Source organism: Pithys albifrons, chromosome 4, assembly GCF_047495875.1.
Source record: "Pithys albifrons albifrons isolate INPA30051 chromosome 4, PitAlb_v1, whole genome shotgun sequence".
NCBI lineage: Eukaryota > Metazoa > Chordata > Aves > Passeriformes > Thamnophilidae > Pithys > Pithys albifrons.
Window position 1 is genome coordinate 100,359,549 of NC_092461.1, and position 21,797 is coordinate 100,381,345.

At 44.1% G+C, this 21,797-nt stretch overlaps 2 protein-coding genes across 3 annotated transcripts in view; both read left to right on the forward strand.

Annotated features, from left to right (window-relative positions):
* Positions 1-9,926, forward strand: part of RETREG1 (reticulophagy regulator 1) — a 65,865-nt gene extending 55,939 nt beyond the window's left edge. For both annotated transcript variants that reach the window (XM_071555033.1, XM_071555034.1), the window contains 3 exons: positions 1,512-1,576; positions 2,717-2,843; positions 5,776-9,926. In XM_071555033.1, the coding sequence (XP_071411134.1) occupies positions 1,512-1,576; positions 2,717-2,843; positions 5,776-6,287 (704 nt within the window). In that variant the 3' untranslated portion in view covers positions 6,288-9,926. The remainder of the gene's footprint in view (positions 1-1,511; positions 1,577-2,716; positions 2,844-5,775) is intronic.
* A 2,171-nt stretch (positions 9,927-12,097) lies between these two features.
* ZNF622 (zinc finger protein 622) lies at positions 12,098-21,582 on the forward strand. Its single transcript, XM_071555035.1, has 7 exons — positions 12,098-12,315; positions 14,582-15,190; positions 17,585-17,845; positions 18,565-18,727; positions 19,542-19,654; positions 20,550-20,693; positions 21,271-21,582. The coding sequence occupies exons 2-7, from the start codon at positions 14,584-14,586 to the stop codon at positions 21,396-21,398; spliced, it is 1,416 nt and encodes a 471-aa protein (XP_071411136.1). The 5' UTR covers positions 12,098-12,315; positions 14,582-14,583; the 3' UTR covers positions 21,399-21,582.
* Positions 21,583-21,797: the final 215 nt, after the last annotated feature.

Sequence of the window (21,797 nt, forward strand, 5' to 3'; positions counted from 1 at the left end):
ACTTGCTGTAAGCATGCAATGCTTACAACTGTTAGATAAGGCAAACTTACTCTGGGTCACTCAAGGATCTCAAAATAAGTATGTAATAGAACTTCCAGTAGGAGACAAAACTCTATTCCAGTATCTAAATCCTCCTCAGTTTCGCTCCCAGCAGAAGAAGGAATTTGTTTTCTTCCCCAAATACTCAGAAAGGATTTAAGAATTGCCATAGGACAGTAGCTACAGTTAATCAAAATTTTTAGTTGGAAAGGACAGAATTCAATTTGAAACAAAATCTGACCTGTCTCACCTGAAATCTTCCTAAAATTACGAACTTTTAGATTTTAATCAATAAAGCTATTTACAGAAATATATATATAAATAGTGTTATGCTTAGTTTGTTTTTTATGCATGTTGCAGTTTTGGTAATTAAACCTTTGTAGTGTAGTCACATTACTTGCAGGTAGCCTGCCCTTTTTGGTTAGTGAGACATCAGCAGACTTCATACCTGCTTTAAAACATGCATTTCTTGTGTACCGTTCACCGTGCAGTGTGCTGCTCCTAAACCCAGTGAGAACCACCCTCTGTCTTTTCCCCTTCTCTTACATGGAATGCAGTAGTTGTTGGAAATAAGGAGTAATGCATTGAAAATTCTCCTTCATGTATTATTCTACCGTGTTCAGTTCTTAAGTGAAACTGTCAGAGAAGGAGATCAGACCATCGTTTCATGAATTTCATGAGCCAGCACTGGCAAAAGGTTGAGGTTAGATGCATTCTCTCCTGCATGTTGCCCTCCAGTTTAAAATTTAACCCAATCAAGTTCCCTACCTTGCTTTGCCACTCAGTTCACCACATTGGTTCACAAACCCTTGTGCTGGCACAACAGAAGAAAGAGCAAGTTGCAGAAGGAAGCAGCCAAGAATACTCTGTGGTTTTCATTTCATATTGGTTTAAAAGATTCTGAGACAGAGGACCTGAAATTTGTGTCTGTTCATCTGCAAAGAGCAGCATTCTGCCAGACTTCAGAGGGTGCTCTGTATGTGTATTTGCATATGACTATGAATGCAGGGTAGCTGGCTGCAAAGAAGGGGTTTGTGAATGAAAATTACATGTAATTATCCAGAGAATCACATGGTCTCACGTAGAAGTAATGTGGTGGATAACTAGCAATCTATGAAGCTGTCCATTGTACCAGCAGTGTAGTAGCATAGATAGATATTGCCAGGACAGATAACATTATGGTGAGCAACAGACACTCCTGAAGAAAGTGCAGTGCAGGTAAATAAAGCTGCTGGAATGCATTTCAGAGCAATATTATCTCTCCTGCTTTGGCTGCTGTGCAGTGTGTTTGACCAGCATCCAGCCTCTCAGCCAGCCTTCTTGCCCTCACCTTAGCAGCATATGACAGAGATGATGCACTGTGTCAGCAGGTGGAAGGTTACTGTGCTACACAGGCTGTGTGACAGAACACACACTCAACCTGGAAATCCATTGTCACGAGTAGGATAAAAAATTTATCTTTTTTCTTTCAGAAACAGCAAAAACAAAACCCAGAGAAGATGACAGTGAATTAGACATATCAGCTCTGTGTCCTAAGGTGACTTTTTTTCAGTCATCCCTGTCTTGCTTTTAAAATCTCTGTTGATAATGGGAGAGTATCTAGATTACTGTCTGTTCTTCTGTGGAGGACTTTACCCTGCCCAGGAGACAGTGTTCCTGAACTAAGCAGTATGTTTAGACATGATTCATGGTCTCCACCTTTAGGCTTATACTGATTAACTTACTGCTTTTGTGACTTCTGGCCTTCAAGGTAATGGTTTCTTTGGTCTACTGAACTAAGAATGTGTTTATTTTGTGTTGGCTGTAGAATTATTAAGGTGAATTTAATAGAAAAGCTGGTTATTTTCATTTGAAACAGTGAAATTGCAGTTAATGTTTATCAAATTAAAATGTAAAAGGGAAGCATTCATAGAAACCCTACATAACTTGTCAGATAGTTTTGTAATCAGTTGTCTAATAATTGTCAATGATAGTGTAAATAGGTATATTATCTAGAAATATCTTTCTACATAAGTATTAGAACACTCAAATATCTCATTTTTCTCTTAGTACTCTAAATAGCTGTATGGCAAAGGTTTTTCTCTTATAGTCAGAACACTGGTTCATGTAAAAAATTCAACTTAATAGAAATTATTGTGCAGTATTTGATGAGTAGTGTATGAAGCCTGACTTCAACAGTGATCACTTTGAAGGAGGTTTTGTACTCTGAAAAAAAATATATCCTTTGTGATAAAAGTTTGTAGTTGACATAACTGAATATTGTTGAATAAAGTGGTAAAGGATAGTAATTTTTTATTAAACTTATTTTTGATGATCTTACAGATAATTGGCTAGTTTTTTTGATCCAAGTTTACTCATTTCTTTACATTTATGCATCTTTTGTATTTGCAGGCTCATTCTGCTTTCCTTACAGTAGGATGTTACTTTCAGAATGAATAACTGGAATTTTCTAAGCTTCTTTAGTATAATAGTTTCAGTTATTACAAAGAGGGATGCTTCACTTCTAAACATTGCATGCCATTGTTTTCATGTTTTTACAATTCAAGATTAAATAGGAGGTGATTCATATTGCTGTGACATAAAAGAGGGGCTTTTTTCAGTATCTTAAGCATTGGCTTCCTGTAGTGTGAATTTTCTGAGTGTAAGAATACCACATATGGGACTTTTTTCCATGTAGGTTAGTCCTGCAGTGGTGGCCAAAGAGCTGTCAGTGTCTGACACAGATGTATCAGAAGTATCTTGGACTGATAATGGGACCTTTAACTTATCCGAGGGGTATTCTCCACAGACAGACACATCTGATGGTATGTAATAACTTCATCTGTCTCCTTGTGAATTCCAGTCATGCAAGTTACTTGAAAAGTAGAGAATTTGAGGACAGAAGTTTTCTGGCTTGTTACTTTTCCCCTGAAATGAATTTAAGATTAAGTTTAGTGTTTTACATATTTTTGATACGTTTTCTGTAAGAACTGTCCTCATCTTAAAATAATAAGGTACATCAGCAAGTGTCTAAATAAATAAGTAGTGCTGTGTAAAACCAGCCCTCTTGGTAACTGCCAGATGTAGCACTCCCTTCCACTAAACCTTGTAAGCAAGTAAACCTATTAAGTTAGTACCAATGCTTTTGTGGGTGAGCTAAAAAATAAAGGCTGAGGAAGAAACAGTGAATACTTTGACTTGTTGAACACCCAACTAAGGAAAGTATTATTGGATTTTTATACTAGAATGCAAATGAAGACAACCAGCAATAAGCCTAAATTAGATATGAAGACTAAGACTAGGAAAATACTCTCAAGCACTTGTCTTGATCTTGATCAGATCAAAGTTCTAACTTTTTACAGTCCAAGCTATCAGTTAGCACTTTGCCTGAATGAAGGTTCCAGACAACATCAGTTTGGTGTCCTCTCACCTGTGGATCTGTTGCTCTGCTCACCCTGCATTTCTCCTAGGAAAAGTTTAGTGTAATGACAAGAAGGGTGACACTACTTTATGGCATGAAACAGGCCAAACTAGTCATTTCATTTTCTTATATCTCAAGTTGTAAATAGACAGCATTGTACAATCACAGTATTGTAAGTTGTAAAGAGCAATTGTTCATCTCATCTAATGTCCTATTCAAAGCAGGTTCAAAGCTCCTATTCAAAGCTTTGTGAAGTTTCTTGGGGCTGTGACCATTTGAAATGTCAGCATCTTCAGTGGTAGAGATTCAACAACCTCCCTGGACTCTGTTTTTCAGTATTTGCTCATCCTCATGATGAAAAAGTATTTTCTTACAGTGAGTCTCACCCTCACGATAAAAAAGTATCTTCTTAGAGTGAGTCAAAATTTTCCATGTTCCAGCTTGTGTCAGTTTACTCTCATCCTTTCACTGGGGGCTTTCTAGAAGATTCAAACCCACCTTCTCTATACTGTCCCATTCAGAAGTCAAACTATCTGATTTTCCCTTTGCCACCTTCTCTTAGAGCCAAACAAGGCCCATTCTCTCAGCATTTACTCACACGTCCTGTTCTCCAGCTCCCTAAATAACCATGCTGGGCCTCCAGGGCACTCAGTACTGTCTATCATTGTCAAAACTGGACAAAGGACTTCAAAATGTTTTCTCAGTTACTGACAGCAGGGGGAAAATCCCTTCCATTGACTCTCTGCCTTCAGTTTTGCTACTATAGCCCAGTGTGTAGTTGGCCTTCCTTGCTGGAAGGACTTGCTGTCCACAGCTCTTTTTCTGAGAAGCTGCTGTCTTGTTGCCCCCAGCCAGGTTACTCCATCCAGGATGCAGGACTTCGCATTCGCTTTTGTTGAATGTCGTGCTTTTCAGCCTCTTCCATTCTCCAGCTTGTGGAGGTGCCTCTGAAGGCACCCTGACCTCCAGAATATCAAATACACCTGCCCCACAGCCATTCCTTTCTACCTGTGAACTTCAGAAGAGTGCAATCCATCCTGTCTTCCAAGTCATTAGAAAAACATTGAACAGTGTTTGTTTCAGGACCACTGAGAGGCACCAAGAACCAGCCTCCAGCTGGACCCTGTGTCACTGATCCCAGCCCTTTGACCCATGCACTCCAGGCTGTTCCACCCACCTTACAGTTCTCTTACCCCGTTCACTCACCAGTTTGCTGTAAGGAACATGTGGCCAAACTGTGTTCAAGGCCCAGCTAAGTGAAAAATAAACAGCATCCACTCTTCTCCCCTACGGAGTATTTCAGAAAATGGGACACAGGCAGAAGTGCAGGACCAAATGGGTTGCATCTGAGGACTGGCTCATCTCCTGTCAAAGCTCTGTGCAACTGAGCTGCCACTCTGCATACAGCACAACCTTTCCTACTCACCTTCACAGCCTGTCTTTCCTAAAGAACATGGAGAAAATGACATAGGAGACACTTTAGGATTTATTTCCTTAGCCCTAGGAATGGTCCTACAACAACTGCCCATTGCTTGTTTTCGTAGAAAGTAAGTTCAAACTGGTTATTTTTTACCTTCTCATACAAATATAATCAAAGTATGCCCCTGTGCTCACTTAGGCCTCTTCCACGGGCCATGTACCCCACAGTATATTTTAGACATTTCTAATAACAAATACTTGTCATTAGTGCAGCCATTAAAATGTAATGTTTTATTTGTTTACATTCAGCTTTTTCTTTTCTTGAAAGCCTGGAACAGTCCTGATCATGTGTACAGTTTCCATTTTCTGTTTCCTATTAATATAAGTATTGGAAAGGAAAAATTTAGAAATGAAGTCTTTACATTGGTTTTATATCTTCATTTAAACACATAAACATTCTTTTTTATTATTCTACATGAATATTAAAAGCTGGTAACAGATCCATACATGCTTAAATATTTGTAATTTACAGATATTGTGAAGAAAAATAGTTTAGAGACCTGTTGTCACATAATAAACTTTGCAGCTTCCTCTGGTTGGTATATTTAGAAATAGCTTTGCTAAAAATTTTCATGGGTTGTTTCATTACAGCCAGATACCGCTTTGAAAAGGTATTTTATTCAAATAGTTAGGTTGATACCAGGTTATTTCTGATCCTAGATTTATGACCTCAAAACCATTTTATTTTAGATGTCACACAAAGCTCCTTTGTATTGAGACTGTAGAAAACTGCTAGAGTAGAGATTAGTAAATACATTGAAAGGAACACCTACTAACTGCATTTTTACATGTGGCTGCTTTTTTGGGAAACTTTTTGTGAGTGCTAACACTATTTCCTTCTATTAACCCTGTAACAGATTTTGACCGACCTAGTGATCAGGAAGAAGCTTTTGCTAGAGATCTTTTAGAATTTCCTTCCTTAGAAAACGGTGCCGGAACAAACGATGATGACGACTCAAGCATCGGAATGCCCAGCCATCAGAAACAAAGAAAAGAGCAAACAGATTTCAAGGTGGATTATGCTTCCAGACAGAGTAGAGAGAGACCACCCACTGCAGGCTTGTCCTTGCCTTTGACCAGTGACCAAACGTTTAATGTGATGAGTGGCATTGCTGGCGATGTCATCGCGGCTGCGGTGTCTGCTGCCGTCAGAGACCAGCTGCAGGCTGCACTGCAGGCTCCCTCTCACACAGCGCCCAGTCTGAGCGAGGACACAGACACGGAGGAAGCCGATGATTTTGAACTGCTTGACCAGTCTGAGTTAGAGCAGATTGAGAAAGAACTGGGACTTTCACAAGGCCAAGAAGCTGAATCCCAGGAAAAGAAAAAGTCTTCAGGCTTCCTTTCAAATCTGCTTGGAAGTCATTAACCTGGAAATTGCAGCTGGTAACATAGAAGAAATTAAACATAAAACACAAAAAACCCCATCAAATGCAAAAAAAAAAAAGAGGAAAATTCTGAGCTGTAAGCTTTCTGTAAGCTTTAATTATCCCTTTAGATGTGTTGTTATAATTTCCCTTATGCAGAGTGAATTAACTGCATAAATATCTACTGATAGTTTAATGTTTCTGGTAGCTATACCTCAATGTAATAGCATGGAAATGAATTATCAGTCCACTGTTTGGTTGGAGATGAGTGTTGGGGGTCAATTGTTCAAAAAATTGGGGGAGAGTTTTCTTTTATCTTTTTGCCAATCATTTATTTTGGGGTCCTGAGCCAAATTTTCAACATCAGCAGTTTATGCACTTGTTTGCCAATCATATAATACAACTAATGACTCACATACTGAGGACAGATTATCCGAGGACTGCAATGAGATTAACTGTATCTCACCTACTTCAATCATACCAAAAAAGTATGGATCCCTGCATTAGCATTATGTGTAGTGTATCTACTATGTATGAAACACATTAACCAGCAGAACTCTAGTTTAAATATGTGTGCAACAACACTAGAAAAACCCCTTGATTTCATACTTAAAACCTTTGAATTATTTTGGATATGGTGATGCATTTCCAAGTTTTTTGCTGTTATAGGCTTGTAGAGTTGTAAAGTGGCATGTTATTTGACTGATCACCTGCTGTGTTCCTTGATGGAGTCTGGTCCTTGGCACTATTGCCCGTGTGAAGTCAGCCAATGAATTTTTATATTTAAAAGTTAATATTGTGCAAACTGAACAACCTTTTTAGGAGCAGGTGAGGGTAGTTACTGTTCGGAGTAGAGATCAGAGGTCAAAAAAAGCATAAAGGCTTTTTTTTTTTTTAGGTGGCACCTCCTTAATTGGAGATTCCGTATGTTTTGGTTTGGATTTTTTGCCCAAGATAGCTGCTGCCACTTGCAACAAAAGTTGTGTTGCAAATTGAGTATTTTAAGATACTTGAATGTATTTGGTGAGGTCATTTGCTAAAGAAGACACTCAGAATCTTCTTGGCATGTAATTTAAAAAAAACAAAAAATAATTTGTTTAAATGATTTGCCAGTTTAAAGTCCACACAAGCTGAGTAAGTGGCATGGGGTCTTAGGGAGATAACTGATTTTTCTAGGGCTTTTTTGTTCACCTGTAACAACACTGAGTTGCAATACCAAGCAATAGCAAATCAAGAAACAGAAAGAAGTAAAGCTAGGGGTTTTTTAATGTGATGTAAGCCATTAGTGAAGTTGAGGGACCATGTCAGCTGCTACTTCTGCTCAAGTAAATTTCCATTTGCTGACATTTGAAGAGGTGAATACTGTTATCTAGGACCCTCAAAAAGTACAGCAACAGATTATAAAAATCTTCCACTAACATGTATGTGTAGGTAAACCTGTGTTTAAAGTTAACTTCATTTTGTATTTTTTTTTCCTTTTGGGATGAAAAAATAGGCAGAAGGCCAAAAAGAGTATAGTGAAAAGAAAGATGTTGGGAATTTTTGACACTAGCTTTGTCGTTGCTTGTGCTTTTCTGTCAGTAATGCACATTGACCACGTTTGCTGTCCTTTACCAGTAAAAAGGTAAGCCTGTGCCTTCATTATCAAATACATCATGAAATAAGTGGATGCTGGATATAGATCCCATGCAGCTTTCAAAATTGCAGTATCTTAACATCTGGGTTAACACAGCATTATCTTAATATCTGAGTTTCTGGAAATCATTGAAAACCATGGCCCACATCACTTCCACAGCATTGGTTGTGAGTCCTTTTTAACTTTCCCCAGCCTATCCTTCTCATTTGAAAAAACAAACAAAAACCCCCAGCCAAAATTAAAAGAAGCTTCTGCTGAAAAATCATTGAATTTACAGACCATTTAAATTTCTCAGATGACTTAAAAGCCTCATTTCCTTGCTGCATGTTTTGGACACTCTTAAACAGTTAGAAGAGTACAAATCCAAATTGCTGATGGAACTTTGGAGGACACCTGAACAACTGTGTCCTTCCTTGTCCAGGAGTCCTGGTGCCAGAAGGGGAAACAGGCTGTGGGACAGAGAGAGGCGAGAGTGCATTGATGGGACAGTCGAGCTGGCTGTCGATGGCAGGGCTGTAACAGCAGGCACTTTATTGTTGTTTTATGAAGAATATTTGTGGTCATAAAAGTAACATAGGGGCACTCTTCTAGCATAATAGATTAGATCAGAGGGAAAAGCAGTTGGAGGATTTTCTTGGACTTTTTGTAAATTATCCATTTTCTGGTTTCAAGATAGTTAAATTGATGAATTTTTCTCTGATATGAGTCTCATTCCTTTTTTTTCAGAAAGAAAAAACAAAGCAACACTTGAAAAGTAAATCACTGAAGTTAGGGACATATTTTACTTATTTGAGTGTCTTTCAGATGGTATTTTTCTCCTCTCATGGTAGTTGATTACATTCAAGCCCCTAAATACTGTGCAATGGGAAGGAGGTAATTCTGTAGCATCTAATATTCTTCCTCAGGTAGTGAAAAGATGCCTAATTTTCTGCAGGAAATTTATCTCTTCCCTCTCAAAAGCATAAGAAACCCTTTGTTTGGACACAATACATTCCACTGCCACCAGTTTGACAACAAAACACAATGTTTCTCTCCTTTGTGGATCCCTCCTCCACTGCCTCCTTTGGAAAGCCCTTGAGGAACCTTCATTTTGCTGTATTCTAGCGGCAGCCATGAAATAGCAGTTCCTTAAAAATTCCTGTCACAATGGTCCACAGCATCTTTCCTACCGAGGACTGTTGTCACCTTCCCATCTTCCAAACTGAATGCATGGGCAGAAAGACAGGCCAGTGAGTGTGAGGTAGTACCTGGCTTTGAAGCACAGACTTTCCCTGGAAAGCCTGCTTGCATCTCACGTCCAGTCAAAAGGCCGTGGGGTAACGCAGTGCATCATCTTGCCATGGGATCAGAGTCAGTGCTGTGCTCTTACCTGGCAGCAAAGTGCTCACCTTCCCTTGCACTGCAGTGGCTTCTTCATGCATCCTGACTGGCAGAAAACAGCCCATGTCAGGGCAGGGTAAGTGGGATGCGGTTCAGCCTTTCTGTTTGGAAAATCCCCCTTGCTGCCTGTAGGTGTGAGTGACAGGCGGAGGCATCACCATCTGAGCAATGGCCATGGGTGTGTCAAATGCGGTGCAAAAGCGCCTGTTTGCAGCACGGCGCTGTCCATGTGTAGGTACCACACACAGACTGACCCTTCTTCCATTTCTTTCGGGTAAAAATACTATTCTATGCAGAGGAGAGCAAATAATTGCAACCTAAAGTGACAGGAGTTGAAGAGAGTATCGTTCTACTTGTTCTGTGTTCGTTCTGGACTTTTTCCAGGCTGTCCCAGCCTTCTGAACAATGTCCCTGTGGTCTCCACATCTGTTCTCAGCACACGAGCAGCGTCGCAGTCTGTGAGTAGTAACCCCACCCGGGCAACCAGAAACCGGAGAATTACAAAATGTCTTTATTTTAAGTATCTGCAGCACTTTACCTGCCCGATCACTGTTTTGTAAACATGGAACTATTATACTGATCGTTTGTAAAACCATTTAATAAATATGTGTTAGTTTTTATCTTGCATCATCTCATCGTGTGTTTGTTCTCTAACAACAGAGGGTGACCTTACCGCTCTGTAAAGTACCTGCGGGAGGCTGCGGCCAGAGGACACAGTTTTAAGCTGCATCAGGGGAGGTTTAGGTTGGACAGGAGGAAGAATCTGTTCACTGATAGTGAGAGAAACAAAGTCTCAATCTGGTAGGTTTTCAATTAAAGTTTATTATGAAAGCAATTTCAGCATGCCGGGTGCGAGGGATGCAAGCCTTGCTCGCCCTCGCACCCCGAACACAGTGTTACTCTAACATTTATTTAGTGTCTACATACGTATTCATTAGACTTAGGCATAAACACTTTAAGTACATTGTTAATCAGTTTAACATATACTACTATAGCTAAGTTAGTTTACAACCCTAGTGATAACCCCACCATAAATTCTGCTCCCCTTAGATGTGGGAAAGTTTAACTCTTCAACTTCTGTGTTACAATTCATGTGTCTTTGACAAAGTTATTGGAGATAGAGTGCTTTAACACTATCCTGTTTATCTCTCCATGTGGGTGTAAGTTGGAACTTTTGTTTAATTGGCTGCCATATATTTCTTCTCATGTCACTATGGGAGCTCCAATAACTCATTCGTTTTACTGGCACGAATCACATTCATACTTCTCACAAAAGGGTAATTAAACATTGGAATGGGCTGCCCAGGGAGGTGGTGGAGTCACCGTCCCTGAAGGTGTTTAAGCCAAGACTGGGCGTGGCACTCAGTGCTATGGTCAGCTTGACCAGGTGGTGCTCGGTCACAGGTCGGACTCGATGATCTCAGAGGTCTTTTCCAGCCCTAACAAAACCCTCCAGCGGAGCTCCCGGCGCCGCTCTGTGTGTTCCCCGGCTCTGCTCTGTGTGTTGCCCGCCCCTGCCGTGTGTGTTACCGGGCTCTGCTCTGTGTGTTCCCCGCCCCTGCCCTGTGTGTTCCCCGGCTCTGCCCTGTGTGTTCCCCGGCTCTGCCCTGTGTGTTCCCCGCCCCTGCCCTGTGTGTTCCCCGCCCCTGCCCTGTGTGTTCCCCGGCTCTGCCCTGTGTGTTCCCCGCCCCTGCCCTGTGTGTTCCCCGCCCCTGCCCTGTGTGTTCCCCGGCTCTGCTCTGTGTGTTCCCCGCCCCTGCCCTGTGTGTTCCCCGGCGCTGCCGTGTGTGTTACCGGGCTCTGCTCTGTGTGTTCCCCAGCTCTGCCCTGTGTGTTCCCCGCCCCTGCCCTGTGTGTTCCCCGCCCCTGCCCTGTGTGTTCCCCAGCTCTGCTCTGTGTGTTCCCCACCCCTGCCCTGTGTGTTCCCCGCCCCTGCTCTGTGTGTTCCCCACCCCTGCCCTGTGTGTTCCCCGCCCCTGCCCTGTGTGTTCCCCGCCCCTGCCCTGTGTGTGTTCCCCGGCGCTGCCCTGTGTGTGTTCCCCGGCTCTGCCCTGTGTGTTCCCCGCCCCTGCCCTGTGTGTTCCCCGGCTCTGCCCTGTGTGTTCCCCGCCCCTGCCCTGTGTGTTCCCCGGCTCTGCCCTGTGTGTTCCCCGCCCCTGCCCTGTGTGTTCCCCGGCTCTGCTCTGTGTGTTCCCCGGCTCTGCCGTGTGTGTTACCGGGCTCTGCCCTGTGTGTTCCCCGGCTCTGCCCTGTGTGTTCCCCGCCCCTGCCCTGTGTGTTCCCCGGCTCTGCTCTGTGTGTTCCCCGCCCCTGCCCTGTGTGTTCCCCGGCGCTGCTCTGTGTGTTCCCCGGCGCTGCCCTGTGTGTTCCCCGGCTCTGCTCTGTGTGTTCCCCGGCGCTGCCCTGTGTGTTCCCCGGCTCTGCCCTGTGTGTTCCCCGGCGCTGCCCTGCCGTGTGTTCCCCGCCCCTGCCGTGTGTGTTCCCCGCCCCTGCCGTGTGTGTTCCCCGCCCCTGCCCTGTGTGTTCCCCGCCCCTGCCCTGTGTGTTCCCCGGCGCTGCCCTGTGTGTCCCCGCCCCTGCTCTGTGTGTTCCCCGGCTCTGCCCTGTGTGTTCCCCGCCCCTGCCCTGTGTGTTCCCCGGCTCTGCCCTGTGTGTTCCCCAGCTCTGCCCTGTGTGTTCCCCACCCCTGCCCTGTGTGTTACCGGCTCTGCTCTGTGTGTTCCCCGGCTCTGCCCTGTGTGTTCCCCGCCCCTGCCCTGTGTGTTCCCCGGCTCTGCCCTGTGTGTTCCCCGGCTCTGCCCTGTGTGTTCCCCGCCCCTGCCCTGTGTGTTCCCCGCCCCTGCTCTGTGTGTTACCGGCTCTGCCCTGTGTGTTCCCCGGCTCTGCCGCTGCTGCGCGGCCTCCGCCCGCCAGGGGGCAGGAGCGGGGCCCGCCCGGCCCCTCGCTGGTTGCTGCGCGGCCCCTTCCTGCTCGGTCGTCTCCCCGCGGCATCGGGAGCGCTGTGCTCGCCACAGGTGTGTGTGCCGGGAACGGCCGGGGCGCGGCTTCCATGGGATAGGGTGGGATGGGTTGCGATGGGATAGGGTGGGATGGGTTGCGATGGGTCACGAGGGGTCGCGGCGGCCCGGTCGAGTCCGGCGGGGGAGGTGGCGTGGCCGATCCGGGCTGGGCTGGGCCAACCGCGCTCTCTTGGGGTGGAGGCTCCTTCTGAGCACGGCCTGGGGCCTGCGTGCCTTGGAGGCGGCCGCCTGCACGACCTGGAGCCTACCGACTGCGCCTCGTCTTTTGTTTTATGTAAAATATTTATTTATTTTGGAGTTTTACCTGGGCTTCTGGTGCCCATGTAATAAACACCTCCCTGTCGGTGAGGCCTTTTCTGCCTTGTGTCAGCCCACCTCAGGGACACGGTCTCCATCTAAATGCGGCTGAAAGCAGCGGAAAATCAGCCGTAATGGAGACCCTGGCGGGAGATCCCGGTCTGTCCGCAGGGCTGTGAGTGCCGCGGGTTCCTTTCCTGAAACGGGCGGCGAGTCATGGGCAGTGGTTGTGTAACCGCAGGGGGCTCTGCACGGGCTTTTTCTGCTTTATGCAGCTTGAGCTGTAAGCACTTCTCTGCTTAGTAGCCAGAGGTGAAGGTTTCTGGCTGCAGATTCTCTCAATTTCATATTTCATGATCTGCTTTTTGGCTTTTTCAGGGTGTTTTTAAATACACCCCCACACACACCGTGGCACTCCGGTGTGTCGGTGCTGCCCGTGAGTCGGACCGGATCAGACTGTTCTGCCCCTGGGGCTCCCGTGAGGAGCTGGTGACTGGCAGCCAGTGGCTCTGCGTCAGTGGTTGGTGGCAGCAGGATTGGTGCCTGGGCTGGGAAAGGGGCCGGGAGCTCTGCAGGGGAGAGGGAAGTGCTCCTGGAACCAATCGGGGTCCCTCGGGAGAGGATACGTTTTTCTCTGAAATACAAAAAGCATCTGTTACACTGAATGGATGCTTATAGTATTTCAAATAAAGTAGTATGGCCTTATTTTCTGTGTCCCACCTGTCACTGTAGCATTACAGATGGCACGAACAGTAAGCCAAAAGTCCAGTTATTCCAGGGAATGAGCATTTCATAATTTGTCTTTTGACTCTGCATTATTACTTTTGCCACTGCTTCTCCCTGTTGGTTTCTTCTGGGATGGGCTGCTCTTCCTCTACCTGCTTTCTGACCCCCTCATCCAGAAGTATTATTTCTTTTTTTCCCCAATCAAGTGATAGTTTTCTAAATCAGTTAAAAGATGAGGGTGGTTCTCCAGTTAGAACATGCTTTATTGGCCTTCACTTTTGGAGCATTCAAGAGATTCCAGGAGCTTTGTTTTTAAAAGAAGTTGAGTTTCCTTAAGCACTAAGAAGAAAGGAAATGTCTGGCTTTGGAAGGGGCAGCATCAGTGACAGGTCACTGCTCTCCATCTGTCAGGTCACAGCCCCAGTAACAGCTCAGGGGATGGTGGGAGGTGGAGGAAGACCAGAGTTAACAGTGGTTTCAGGTGCAAGTTGTAGGCATGACTGGCTGCATCTCCGGGTGAACAGCCCTGCAGGGTAAAGTGTTTTCAGCTCTTCATGCACTGGTCCAAAGTAGCAAGGCTGTCTTTATTTTTAAATGCAGTAGGGTTTTTTTCCCTTTTGGTAAAGCAGTGAAAAATAGAAAATAGGCCTGAAAGCAGGTTTTCCATTTTTACCCTTATTTTGGAGCAATCACCAGTCTCCTCAAAATCTTAGAGTTGGCACAACACAGGCTTGTTAAGGACCTTACTCTGTGATCTTCAGTGAAAACTGTAGAGCTTTTGCAACACCGTGGCTGTGATGGGAGCCCTCTCCTGTGTCCGAATCCTTACAGGCACAGTGAGTTCTTCTGCATCCAGGGCTTGGATGCTCAGATGCTGCTGTGGGATGAGTAACCTCAGGTAAATACATCAGAGTTTTTTATTTATAGGTTTCTTCTTTTGTGTGTGCATAACACACTCTGCTAAATCACTCACACAGAATCACACAGACTATGCTGAGCTGGAAGGGACCCACAAGGATCGAGTCCAACTCAAGTCAGTGGCCCACACAGGGGATTGAACCCGTGACCTTGGCATTATTGCTAAAGCTGGTGTTTAATAAATGTAATTCTGTACAAGAATTAAATGTGCTTGTGTTGCACTGCCTTACCTGAAGGCTGTCAGGGTGTTGTGTTGGGGCTTTTTTTGTGGCTGTTACTTAATCTTTTTTATCATGGTTTTATTTTTTCCACTTTCTAGTAATGGCAACCTACACTTGCATCACTTGCCGTGTGGCTTTCAAGGATGGTGACATTCAGCGTGCCCATTACAAGACTGACTGGCACAGGTACAACCTGAAGCGTAAAGTGGCTGACATGCCTCCTGTCACTGCTGAGAATTTCCAAGAGAGAGTCCTAGCACAGAGAGCAGTAGCAGAGGAGCAAAACAAAGTCACTGCCACTTACTGCACAGTTTGCAGCAAGAGATTCTCTACCTTCAATGCCTATGAGAATCACCTGAAGTCCAAGAAGCACCTGGAGTTGGAGAAAAAAGCTGTTCAAGCTGTCAGCAAGAAGGTGAAAATATTAAATGAGAAGAACCTGGAAAAGGGGCTGGCCCCAGAGGGTGTAAACAAAGATGAAATGAACACTGCTATTCAGCAAGCCATCAGAGCTCAGCCATCTTCATCTCCAAAGAAAACACCTGTACCTCCTACTGATGCAAGTAGCTCTCCAGTTTCTAAGGAAAGCTCCAGCTTATCCCAGAGCAGAGAACGACCAGAAATACCTCCACGACTGCAGTGGTTTGAACAGCAGGCAAAGAAGCTGTCCAAGCAAGAAGCAGAGGAGGAAGAGGATGATGAAGAAGGTAAGACAAGTGATGACTTGGGGTAAGCTGTGGTTTGTGCAAAAACCACTTCTTACTTCTGTAGCAGTGCAGCATTTTCTATCACAAAAGGTCTGATTAAATTTTCAGTTTATCAAAGAAATTAAGGTTGACCCATGTCTGCAGTCAAGGGACTCTGTTAGTTCTAAACTGCCAGTTGTTGAGCTTACAGGATACTAATGCATGTAAAGGTTGACCATAAATAGTTACTAATATATGAGCATTATTTCCCACTTAAATCTTATGGGGAAGTTTCCTTTAAAGAAAGCCAATAATGCCAAAAATCTACTGGAAAATAAATGAACGAAAATGCAGTAATGATCATTTGCTGCTGTCCCATCAGTCACTTTCCTGGTTTGTTAAAGGGAGGTGGGTGTGTGGTTGTTGTTACCTCTGCCTAGGAAGACCAGAGGAGGGAGTTTGCTCTTTAGCCTGACTCTGGCATGGCTTCTCAGCATGTGGACATGTGTGTTAAAACTGGTTTAAGAGTTGCTACCCCAGCTGCCTGTTCCTGTGGATACTGCTCTTTATTGGAGGTCAGCCTGGAAAGCAGAGAACTGAAAAGATGAGAGCTTCAGAATTTCCAGAAAAGGTTTATTTTTAACCTGGGTGCTTTCAGTGCTGTAGTTGACAGTGCAGCTCCAAATGCATCTATTGGAACAGTTGAATGGAATGATGAAATGTAGCAAGGGGACAGGTATGAATGAGGTGGAACCTCATGCCAGCTTCGTTACTGAAACCATTGTGTTGTGTTGTGTTACTGCAGCTGTTACAGCAGGTTCGTGCTGCTGAAATTTCAGTTGCAATTCAGGGAATCTGTTCTGCAGGAGAAGAAACACCTCTGAACATGCATCTTAACACCTAAAGAAGGAATCAACTTGCAGCTGTCTTGTATTAATGTATTAGTTGTAAATAGTAATGTTAAAATCTCCATAGGTTTCTGAATGTTAATTTTCCTTTTAAGTGTTTGTTCAGGAATGTTTCTTACAAGTCTTACAAGTTCTTACTCTGTTCTATATCAAAATAGTGTGGCCAGCAGGCCCAGGGCAGTGACCCTTCCCCTGTACTCTGCATTGGTGAGGCCACACCTTGAGTGTTGTGTTCAGTTCTGGGCCCCTCAGTTCAGAAAGGATATTGAGGTGCTGGAGCGAGTCCAGAGAAGAGCAACAAGGCTGGTGAAGGGACTGGAGCACAAGTGCTGTGGGGAGAGGCTGAGGGAGCTGGGGGTGTTCAGCCTGGAGAAGAGGAGGCTCAGAGGTGACCTCAGCACTGTCTGGAACTGCCTGAAGGGAAGTTCTGGCCAGGTGGGGGCTGGTCTCTTCTCCCAGGCACTCAGCAATAGGACAAGGGGGCACGATGGGCTCAAGCTCTGCCAGGGGAAATTTAAGCTGGACATCACAAAAAAATTCTTTGCAGAGAGAGTGCTCAGGCATTGGAATGGGCTGCCCAGAGAGGGGGTGGATTCCCCATCCCTGGAGGTTTTTAACCTGAACTTGGCCGTGGCACTGAGTGTCATGATCTGGTAAAGGGACTGGAGTTGGACCAAGGGTTGGACTCGATGATCTTGGAGATCTTTTCCAACCCAATTGATTCTGTGATTCTAAGTCCTGTCAGTTCAGTGCAGGCTTTTAAAATGATTGAACTGCATCCTGTAGCAAAGGTGTCCAGTTAGCAGCCTGCCACACTGGGGGACACTTTGTTACTTGTTCTCAAACACTTCGTGGGCATGACATTCGTTAGGGGACCAGTAGGAAAAGAGTACTGGGAAATGCTCACTGCCTCAGAGCCAAATTCCTTTAAAAAGATTTCTGTGGCCCTCTGGCAGTATGATCAGATGGCTTATCCATTAACAAGGTCTGCAGTAATCCTGCAAATGTGCAAAATTGTTAGCATAGCCTGGTATATACCAACGTGTGACACGGTGTGTCTGTCACAGCTGTCGTTGTTCTCTGTTGTTAAAGATTTGCATGTGAACAAGACTTTTCCCCCACTGTGGAGTCACTGCTGGAAAGGAGTATTTTCCTGATGCTGACAAGGGTTGTGTTGTTTTTAATGCACCGTGCTTGGGTTCTTGTGCTGTGGTGAATTAAATGTGAGGCCTGGAAACAGCAAAAAAGTATTAATAACTGAGAAAGTGGAGGGGGGAAGTATCAGATCTGCCAACGTTTTTATGAGCAACCTTCTGGTTTGCTGTGCATCTTAAACATGTTTTTGCTGGCAATGGTATGTTCTTGCACCTGGAGGTGACTATGTGGCACTTAGCTGTAAGAACTGAAAAAGTAATATTTTCTATGGTGACTTTTTCTGACTTAACTGGGACTTATTTTGCTTGGGGAAAGTAATCTCTTTTTTTTTTTTTTAAACTTCCTTTAAAAGACTGGGAAGATATGGATTCTGATGAAGACTTCAGCTCTGAAGAAGAGATGGAAAGTGTGGGAGAAGAACAGAAGGACCTGAAAGAGGGAGAAGTTGAGAGCACTCCTTCTGCTGGGGCCATACCAGTCACAGACTGCTTATTCTGTCCCCATCATTCAAGATCTCTCACAAAAAATGTGGCCCATATGACAAAAGTTCACAGCTTTTTTATTCCAGACATAGAGTATCTTGTGGACCTCAGAGGACTAATCAAGTACCTGGGTATGCCTGTAAATTTTCTCTGATTTTTGGTCAGGATAATTATACACTGATACTGCTTAATTTCATTTGGCTGTGACACCAGGTGTTTTGTGGGTTTTTTGGTGTTTGATTTTTTTAAAAATAACATTTGAGTGCTGTCTAGTTCAGTATTTTGATAATGAGCAGGGCCACAGGCTTTTCAGGGGGAGTGAGGGAAAACCCTGCTGAGCAAACATAATCATGTACCTCTCACAGGTCTCACAGTTTGCTAATGTTGAGAAAGTTACTCAGATAGCATGAAATTTGGGACAAAATTCTCTTGCTGAAGTGTGCATATGAACTATGTTATCCCGAGTTGCAAGTGTTTGCCTCATTGGTTTGCAATATTTGTGAGAGAGCTGAAAGCTTGGAAAAAACTGTATCTTCCTTGAAGTCTACAAATGATGAGAACAAAATAATTTTGGAATATTAGATAGAAAAATGCATTAAAAGTATGATATTTGTTACTGATTATACTTACAGATCCATACTTTTCACAGGAAACCTTTAAATGCAGAGACTATCCCTGATGGAGCCATGTGGTCAAGGCATAGGAACAGCAGGGCTTTTCTGGAAATCAATGGCTTGAGGCTCTCCTCAGTCTCTCTGCCTTTGAGCTGGGGAGCCTTCATTACAGAAATGTTAATTACTGACTAGGGAGGTTCTGTTCAGACCAGTAGAAATACCATTGTTTTTTTCAGGAGAGAAGGTTGGCATTGGGAAAATCTGCATCTGGTGCAATGAAAAGGGGAAATCCTTCTACTCTACGGAGGCAGTGCAGGCTCACATGAATGATAAAAGCCACTGCAAACTGTTCACAGATGGAGATGCTGCCCTGGAATTTGCAGACTTCTATGATTTTAGGTGAGGACACTTTTCTTTAAAAGGGGCACAGATGGGGACAGACAAGAGGACAGTTAAATATTACATCAGTAACAATTATTCATTCTTAAAATTTAGTCCTGGTTCTGATCCTTACTTGGCGTTGTTGGTTCACCACTTGTCTAGGTAGCATAACAACATGGTTAGTTCTCCTCTGCTGTAACCACTAATACCAATCCTACATGAACATGTGTTTTGAATTCTGTTTTATATGTTTGTTGTTCCTGAATTTAGATTTCAGTGCACCAGCAAAGACCATAAGAGGGTGTAACTGTCTCTTCTATTACCTTTTAGGGGGATTGTGGACTTAATATCTACTGAGGGTTTGGTTTCTTACAAATTTTTTGTTACATAGCTGGAGTTTAGCAGGACTGCTGTAATTTAGTGACCTCTTTTTGAACTTTCTACAACTTACACAAAGGTGTATTCATTTTGGTCAGAAATACCTTGTATTATGGTGACAAGTAGGTTTAGTGAAGGTTCTGGGCACACTCTTTCAGTAGCTGTGCAGAGCTGGTGGCCTGCACTGTGATGGCTTTTTACCCTAAGTCATAGGAAGTGTGTAACAGCAGAACCATGTTGAGGACAGGGTGAAGGAAGGGTCTGACAAGATTCCTTGTCTCCAGGCTCTATTCAGGGCAAGGTGCTACTGGGAAGAGCTCTCAAACCAAGGTAGGTAAAATGTGGCAGTGTTTGTGGCTTGCTGTAGCTGCCCATGGTGGTTCTTTTGTATAATGGATCTGTGTAGCTGTGGCTGCTCTCTGTGTATAAACTGTGTAGTACTGCTCTTCCACAGGAGCAGTTACCCTGATCATGAGGATGGAGAAGATGTGGAGGTGCCTGGAAAGCGTCCAGCAGAGAGGGAGTTGGATTATGATGATGACACTATGGAGCTAATCCTGCCTTCAGGTAGGTTTGTGTTATACTGTATTTCTCTACACTTGTCTTAGCTGCAGCTGTTCCCTGCAGCACAGGCCATCCTTGTGTTTTCCTTTGGGAAGAGAGAAGGTAATTTTGCATCTAAGTGTCTTTGGGGTTATGTCCTCACCTTTCATTATTTTCACTGCCAAGTAGTTCAACTTCTTCAGCACTGATGTGTGTGTGGACTGGGGCAGTGGGTTCCTTTACCTGTTTTCCATCTTCATTAATATATGATTCTTATGGCATACTCCAGAATTTCCATGTCTTGTTTTAGTGCAGCTTGGAGAGGCTGTAACTTAGGTTATCTTATGTAGGGTTTTGGGTTTGGTCTGGGTTTTTTTGGTTTTTTTGGTTTGGTTTGGTTTGGCTTTTTTTTTTTTTGCAGAGAGCCAGCTGCTAACTAATTTAGTAAACTAGTTCTGTGGATTTATTTATTTATTTAAACATTCTCTTGTTTACCATTGACACTCTTGCTTACTTTTTGTGTTTGTTTGATGGTTTTGTATGAGGGGACCTCAGCCCTTTCATTCTGAAAAGTGCTGCCAACTATGCAGTTACACATGATTTCCTGAATGTCAGCAAGTTACTTTCCTGGTTACTTCAAACAGCATTGCCTTTCTGCTCATTCCACTAATTAAAATTTTGTTTTATGATAACTGCCTGTTTGTTCCCTGAGCTAAGGCTCCCTTGAAGAGGAGCATTTTTGTGTTTTTCCTTCCAGCAGCTCTTACAGTAATCACATTGTGTTCCTGATAGTCCTAAAAATTTTTAAGGTTCTGGACCCTTTGAAAGCATTTCTCAGCATAGGGGTTTCACAATGTGCTTGAATACTGCATTGCAGAAGCTGCTTTATGATCCATAACATGTCCCCTCCTCTGCACAGGTGCAAGGGTGGGTCATCGTTCTTTACTGAGGTACTACAGGCAGCGGTTTGGTCTGTCAAGAGCAGTGGCTGTTGCGACAAACAGGAAGGCAGTGGGCCGGGTGTTGCAGCAGTACAGAGCGCTGGGCTGGGCGGGCCACACAGGTGAGTGACAACCTGAGGGCTTTGCAGAGGGGGAGGTTCTGCAAATGAACAGGCCAACTTTATTTTACATGTGGGGTTTGTGCAGTAATTTGGCTTCCATTTGGCTCCTTTTCATTCCTGACATCCAAGCAGAACAAATAACAGGAAGTTGCTCATGTCTAAAATCAGTGCAGCCTCTGTGCAGCTTTTCATTCCATTAGCATACATGTTTGTGATATTTGGTGACTTCCTGAGATTTATTGGTTTCTGCCTGTCCAGACCACTACTTTTGTTGTTTAATAATGGAATATAAATCATGCTTTGACAGATTACTTTTTCAGTTGGGGAACAGTGGTGTGTTCTATATCCACTTTTGAAACAAATCACACTTGGAATGCAAAACAGCCTTTTCCCTTAATCATAGTCATGAGTATTCCTGAAGGGAACTGGCCTTTGCCCAGAGGAAAGTGAAAAGAGGTTGTGCTAGTATGGAAAGGAAAATGTATAGCTAGCTGCTGCTGGGTGTGGACAGATGAGGTGGGTTGCATTAAGTAGTAGGTAAGCTCACAGACACTGATGGCTCTTTCTCTCCCTGCAGGGGCCGTCACCGCTCAGCAGCGCGATATGCAGTACCTGCAGAGGATGAAATCGAAGTGGATGCTCAAGACAGGAATGAGGAACAATGCTACAAAGCAGATGCATTTCCGGATGCAAGTCAGATTCTGAGTTCCCAGGAGAGCTGCATGCAACTGGTTATGGGAAGGGGGATTTCACAGTTTCTGTGTTGCAGATTCTGTTATTAAAATGGACCTGGTACCTATCCAGTGCTGATGTGCTTTCCTGTCGAAGAAGAGGAGGTGCAATGAAATGATGGTTGGCCTAACTTAAAAATAAAATATCTTCTGTGAAATACGTGGCAAAGAACTCATGGCTATGAATGAAAATCCATGCAAAGTCTTGCTACCCATCTTTGTGCAGTCCATTTCTGCGGGGTAGGTGACGTTGTCCTTTGTCTGAATAGCTTTAATTTCCAATACTACAAACTGCTTGAGGTCAAGAGACAATTCCAGATCGTAGAGCCTCAGATGGAGTGTATGGAATGTTTTCAGTTGTGGTGCCAGACGT

Coding starts and splice junctions, on each gene's coding strand:
- ZNF622 (XM_071555035.1), top strand. CDS start 14,584: ATGGCAACCTACACTTGCATCACTTGCCGTGTGGCTTTCAAGGATGGT. Junction 15,191..17,584: donor GGAAGAGGATGATGAAGAAG/GTAAGACAAGTG, acceptor TTCCTTTAAAAG/ACTGGGAAGATATGGATTCT. Junction 17,846..18,564: donor AGGACTAATCAAGTACCTGG/GTATGCCTGTAA, acceptor TGTTTTTTTCAG/GAGAGAAGGTTGGCATTGGG.